Source organism: Sitophilus oryzae, unplaced genomic scaffold (genome assembly GCF_002938485.1).
Source record: "Sitophilus oryzae breed Bouriz unplaced genomic scaffold, Soryzae_2.0 scaffold_1745_pilon_pilon, whole genome shotgun sequence".
Taxonomy (NCBI): domain Eukaryota; kingdom Metazoa; phylum Arthropoda; class Insecta; order Coleoptera; family Curculionidae; genus Sitophilus; species Sitophilus oryzae.
The window spans coordinates 919,722-926,067 of NW_022146441.1; the positions used below are offsets into that span (position 1 = coordinate 919,722).

The following is a 6,346-nucleotide window of genomic DNA, read 5'->3' on the forward strand; positions in this document are numbered from 1 at the left end:
GGCAGTTTATTTGACGAAATTGTCCACAAGTACTGTATGATCGAAAAAAAACCGACGTCCAGTTGGCTTGGAAATGACGATCGATGACATTTCCCATATAATTTTACATATAAAATGACAGCGATTTTCATTTCATAGCCATCGTTGACGCCGTTTTTATTCGATCCTAAGGTACTAGTTAAACGCTTTTCTTCACTTACGCACGCCAGAAAGAAATCTAACAACTAACCTGTGTGTTTCACTTATTTTTAATGGCCAAGCGGTAAGGGGAAACCCCTTGTGTCGATCCCGCAGATCCCGCACGGTAAATCCCGCAAAATCGAGTATCTTACGTAAAGAGGATTCAATATAATTTATCAGATTTGAAATAAATACTGTCCTAAGGGTAGTTTACTCTTGACTCGAAAAATATCAAACCCCATTAAAACGTACGTCTATGAGGTAACGCACTTCTTACCCTGGGCAAAATATACGTCTTATAGCCATACAGCCTCCTGCCAAAAATGAAAAAGATCGCTCAACAAACAATCAAGATATTGGCTTGTATCCATCTTAAGTGGCACACCCTGTATATAAAAACGGCATTATAAGTTACTTTTTCAAACATTTCCTTCAATTTAATAGCCGTTAGTAAGAAGTTTCACTTCAAAAATGCGCACATAGCGCACACACTGTATTTTCTATATAATTTTTATTTGACATTTCCATATTTACCACCACAAGTCGGTGCCGTGTTTCTCACATACATATAAAACAATATACGGCTAGGTACCGCATATATTCTTGTCCCAATATTGAAGAATAGATATAGAACAAAAAGAAAACACGAGAATTAAATCCTTTCCTTGCTTGTTATGAAAACGCCGCTGTATATTCTTTTGTATGTATATGGTGCGTGGTTTCTCTATCGCCCGATACTGATCTCCACCCTGTCGAGCATGCGCAGGTGCTCGAACTGCGCGGAGCACTGCGGCGACTCCCAGGCCGTGCGGTACATGAAGTTGTACTAGACGGCCGTGGGAGCCCGCAACTGTCAGTGCCACTTGGCCTTCTGCGCGAAGATGTCGCCGCGCAGGTTCTGCGCGAAGCAGATGCCCAGGATCTGGAAAATAGGAAGAGATTTGTGCGTTTGTGTCAAGTCAAGCTAAAAAATTGGTAAATACATCTGAATAAAAAGATTAAGGAAGGAGCATATTAAAAATCTTAAATCGTCTAATTTTATTCAAAACGTGTAAAAATTTGATGGATTTAAGTAGTATATGGTAGACGTGGGGCAAGAAGAATTCTCATAAGACGTACGTTCGCCTCTTCCCGCGCTTCAGCTGACAGTTGTTACGTTATTGTAGACCTTGTCATGATAGTGTCTATTATTGGTTGCCCATGGTAAACTAATAAAAATAACAGCTGAGAAATTTTGAGTTAATTATTTTGTCGATTTTAAATGTGAAAAAGGTGTTTTTACAGTTTTTAGAGCTATAGAGTTTATAAATACGTTCATTTTGTGTTGTGGATTGTGACTAAGTGCTTACTAAGTGCCTACGATATTGTTTATTAATTATTTTAAAGCAAAATATGTAAGTACTCTAAAAAGAATGCCTGCAAAAGGTGATGCTGGGAACTGCTGTTCTTAAAAATGCATTATGTGAATATTTAATACAATTTATACAGTTAATTTTCTATACTGCATACATATAAGGTGTTTAAATAAATAAACTAAATAATGAATGTTTTGCATACAGCAACCAATAATACACACACTCTCATGACAAGGACTACAATGACGTCACAAAGCGAAGAGTTTTTGCGTGCACCTGGCAGACACTTTCGGTTGAATGAGCAGTCCTATTAAGTTAACTCACGGGGGTGTCACTTGTATGGGAAAACAGGCAACAGTCAAATTTAAACGTGCCAGGACCAACGACAAAGAAAGCAACATCTGCCAGGCATTGGCTTTCTTTGTCACTCACATTGCTTAAATCATGATACCGCGGCCATTTTGCCAACAAAGAAGCTGGCCGGCCGTCCTGGCAAGTGATTTAAAACAATTTTGCTTTTTTACAATATTAAATTACCATTTGGATGTATTTAATGCGATTATTCAGTTAACTGGTAAGTCAGAAATTACACACAAATACTTTATTCGTAAATACAACTAAGCTGTAAACGTATTTTTGTATTTTTAGATTTCAACTTTTGCAAAGAGCCGCCGATAGAACTTGCCTGGCAGCGTACCTGTTTAACTAAACGTATTATTTCCTCATAATAATATCAAAACACGTAAGTACCTCTATAATTTATCATGAAAAATTATTTTGATTATGTTTTATATTATTTAAATACTTTCTAACCTCAAATAATAGTAAGATCCTTGTTTATATCGCACAGCCCGTTCAAAACTGTATTGTCTTCAAAAAATGTTTACAAAACAAACAATTATTACAAAAACAATGTCCTTTTAATCTGATTTATACCTCAGAAGGATGCCAGTAAAATTTTATTAAATCAACATTATATTATTTGGCCATTAATATGCAAAAAGGAGCATATTGCCTTAACTTAAATTTTCTTTTACTTCTCTTGACAATGTTCTCTATATTCTCTATTTTGAGTCAGTAAACTTTTGAATGGGATGTGCGATATATAAAATACATAATATATACAAGGGTATGATCTGATAAAAGTATTTTTTGATGCATTTTTTGGGTGTTTATGCACGTTGGCTTGGTTTATGTTTTATTCAGCTTATATTTATATGATATAACAGTTTTTTTTTGCCTTTGGAATGGCATGCATTGAGGCTAGATAGTGTTTCATTAGATCATTAAAGGAATTTAAATTAGCACATATTTTTGTGATATCAGTGTGCTATTATGATTATAATCAATACACTACCACTATGATACAACTACCTAGTAGTTGTATCATAGTGCCTTATGCATGTTATTTACCTATTATATACTTATGTATTATCAGTAAATAGATGATAACATACTACTAAAATGTCTTTTTAATAGTATGTTTATCTTTCCAATTCACTAGTTATTTGCAAAATGTATTTTGAACTAATTTAAGTCATTAATTGATCATCTTTCTTTTTCAGGTTCCGGGATATTCTTTTTCATTGTTAAAAAAATATATATATTTCAATATTATTGTAATATAAATCGCAGCTCTAAAAAATAAATGATATTGTTTACTAATGTGTAATTTATTTACTATGAATTTTCTCTGAAAATAATAAGTTTTTAATAATATCATTGATTTGCTGTGTAAAGTTAATAGACATATTTTGTAATACTTTAAATTATATTAAAGTAATAAAAAATATGTTCATTAACTTTAAACAGTAAGTCAGTGATACTTATAAAAATATTTTTTTTTAAATTTCCCCTCTTTTAAGCCCCGCCCCTCCAATTCCCCTCAATTTAGCTAGTACTGCCAGGCTACACCAGGTGGCGTCTGTTTCCATTTTTTAACATGAAGTTAGCATTTCTTTAATGTACAGCTGGTTCCAATAAAATTGAATACAATTTAAAACATATTTGTATTATTTCGGGCAGTATATTCTATAACAGTCACCCATTTCTCTACTCATGTCATGCTGACGTTCTGAAAAATTTATTTGGCACTTTGTCAAAAGCAAAGTTGTTTTATACAATGTCAAAATAACCTTAACATGCCAAACTACTTGACACATAAATATAGGCTGCCCAAATATTCGAAAAAAATGTATAAAGAGTCGTATTCATTTTTTTTGGAACCAGCTGTACCTATTCTCTGGGTTAACTGTTCTTGGACGTGGGGTAGACTCAATAATTTGTTGTTTTATTTCACGTTGTCAATAAATGTTGGTAGTTATTAAAATTGTTATAAAAATATATAACTCTAATAAAAATAGATAAGTTATAATATTTATTAACACAAACGTCCGATACGCTACTGAAGCAGGTAAGTCAAATTGACACATCTAAATTTTTTATCTAATCTTTGACAAGTAGTAAATAAAAGCAAAAATGCAAGAAAAAATATATAATTAGTTAATTTTAAGTGAATTTCATAAATGATTGATTTACTTACACGTATGTATATTATATAGGCACTTACTAGCGAAAAGTTGTTCCATTATTTCACTCGATTTTTGACCGAGATCTACCGCACGCTATACAATCAACTATTTTACAGTCTTTTTCGATAAATCGCAATAGTGTTACTGTTAATTTAAGTTCTGCCACGATTTCCTTCTAGATTTACTACCTTTATAGAACCATCAATAGTAGAATAAATAATAAATAACATAAAGTAAGCTCAGTAAAGACTGACAAATCCACAAAATTTCAAATCAAATTCAAATGTGTCAAATGAATGGTCAAACAGAATTGTCAAGGATCCCCACCCATGAATGAATACATGAATAGCATTATACTCCTACCTTAATATTTTTATTCAAAGGTAAATATGTCTTAAAAACTATTGTTTACACGTAAAATACTATATTTTTTACAAGAACATGATTTCAACAGAAGAACTGGCTTTTATATATCAAAACTAGCTATCTTACGCGTAAAAAAATTTTCCATATAAAAAACTTTGTTTATGTTAATGTTTTTTACTAACCCATCCCTGAAATTTTACACACACAAAATAAAAATTGAATCATTCACATTTACTACTTACTTGAAGAAACAAAACGACAAAAGTGCAGGAAGCAATAGAAATCATATTTTTCTCAGTCCATTCTTCAACAGCCTCTAGACAGCCCTGTTCGTTTATTATTTTTGACACGTCAAAAGCCTAGACAGTAAAAAAAACATGCAAAAATAAAGAAAAATCATGCTCACAAAATACAGTGAAAAAATATATAAAAAAACTGATAGAAGTAGAGTGGGTTGCCTAAATGTACCTGTAGGATCATAATTCCTACTTTTACCGCAGCCACAAGCACGAGATTGCCTTCTATCCACTCTTCGCCAGCTCTTAGGCAACCCCTTTCATATATCTGTCTTTCCTTTGGCTGCATGTTTAATTAAAATCCAATATTTTGAAACTTTTGTAAAAAAAATAAAAATATACTTACAAAACCAGGTTTCCTCACATCATAACCGCATTGTTTGTTAGTTATTAGTTCCTAAAACAAAAAAAAATCAAAATCAACCATTCGTTAAGGTAATTAACACAGAACTTACCGTTGGTTGACGTTTACAGCATGAAAACGGAACTCCACAAGCTTCCCTGCTTCCTACATCTCTAGACGAACAATTAAAATAATTATTTCTATCCCAATCTTTGGGTCCCTCAATTCCACAACACTGAAGCTATAAAAACACTTATAAATATAACACAGAACAGTTCCAAGCAATATTTAAACTAACCCAGTCTTCCTGTATCCAATCTATTAAGTTTTGTTGATCAGGATCCTCTCTGTAATGGATTATGAACGATTGAAACCCTATAGCTGCTTGTGCTTTGATCTAAAATGATCAATAAAGACTTGAAATCAATAAATTCTTAGTATAAAGTATGAATGACTCACCCAGTCTTTAAATATAAAACCTAGAATGCCTGCAGTCATTTCAAAGAGCAAAAGAGCCGACAGGAAGATAGCGTACTAAAAAAAAAGTTATTAGGAATAGGATTATGAGAAAGAACTGCACTTACCGTAGCTAGAAGACATGTATTTTCCCTCAGAGCACCTACACAGCCAGTAAAGCCTATGACAAAAGTAACGGTGCCTACACATATCAAAATAAATGCCGGGTCAAGTGCTGCGTTTGCCACCTTTCCTAAATTATTGAAAATATCTTTTTCGGACCATGCCCAGACGCCCACAGTCAAAATACATAGTCCTAACATCTGTAAAAAACGGTGTTTAGAAATTAGAACAACAGTTCACGAATGTAGAGCAAATTAACCTACCCAAAACAAGACGTTGAAACCGAAAATCATATACTTGAGACAGCTGCTCACTTCAGTGGTCTCTCTTCGGTATTTCCTCACTGTAGGCATGGTAGGAAGTGTAAGGGTCATGCCGTGTATTGCGATTTACCTTTTTGTATGTTTGTGTTTAGTAAATTCCAAGAAAAACGGGAATCATTGATTGTTTGGTGCTGTGCATGTCTTTGACCGCGAATATCAATGCGCAAAGCATTATTTTACTGTGTTTTTAGGATCATAACTGCTTCCACGACTCACCAGTAAAAATATTTTAGAAAATTAAAGACCTTATAACGATTTTTTGTGCTTATTTGTGTAATTCTTCTTCTCAATACTGCAAAGATTTCTTCATGCCTTTTGTTAATTTCTTTTGACAACTCTGTCAACTGTCAGGTTAGCAGCTGTGAATAGAGAT

At 33.2% G+C, this 6,346-nt stretch overlaps 1 protein-coding gene across 2 annotated transcripts; it reads right to left on the bottom strand.

Annotated features, from left to right (window-relative positions):
* Positions 1–578: 578 nt before the first annotated feature.
* LOC115881959 (tetraspanin-5) lies at positions 579–6,318 on the bottom strand. Of its 2 annotated transcripts, none has more exons than XM_030899715.1 (8): positions 5,914–6,318; positions 5,656–5,850; positions 5,531–5,605; positions 5,370–5,468; positions 5,184–5,312; positions 5,075–5,125; positions 4,675–4,791; positions 579–1,102 (listed from the first exon to the last, which is right to left on the bottom strand). In XM_030899715.1, the coding sequence occupies exons 1-8, from the start codon at positions 6,022–6,024 to the stop codon at positions 1,034–1,036; spliced, it is 846 nt and encodes a 281-aa protein (XP_030755575.1). In that variant the 5' UTR covers positions 6,025–6,318; the 3' UTR covers positions 579–1,033. The 2 variants fall into 2 exon arrangements, with proteins under 2 accessions (XP_030755575.1, XP_030755576.1); XM_030899716.1 differs by lacking the exon at positions 4,675–4,791 and adding an exon at positions 4,901–5,011.
* Between the last annotated feature and the right edge of the window lie 28 nt (positions 6,319–6,346).

What these genes read in the sequence shown, in the direction of transcription:
- LOC115881959 (XM_030899715.1), bottom strand. Translation starts at nt 6,024, where the DNA reads ATGACCCTTACACTTCCTACCATGCCTACAGTGAGGAAATACCGAAGA. An exon ending in ATTGGATACAGGAAGACTGG is followed by an intron (nt 5,313 to 5,369) that starts GTTAGTTTAAAT and finishes GTGTTTTTATAG; the next exon opens with CTTCAGTGTTGTGGAATTGA. An exon ending in GCTGTAAACGTCAACCAACG is followed by an intron (nt 5,126 to 5,183) that starts GTAAGTTCTGTG and finishes TTTTTGTTTTAG; the next exon opens with GAACTAATAACTAACAAACA.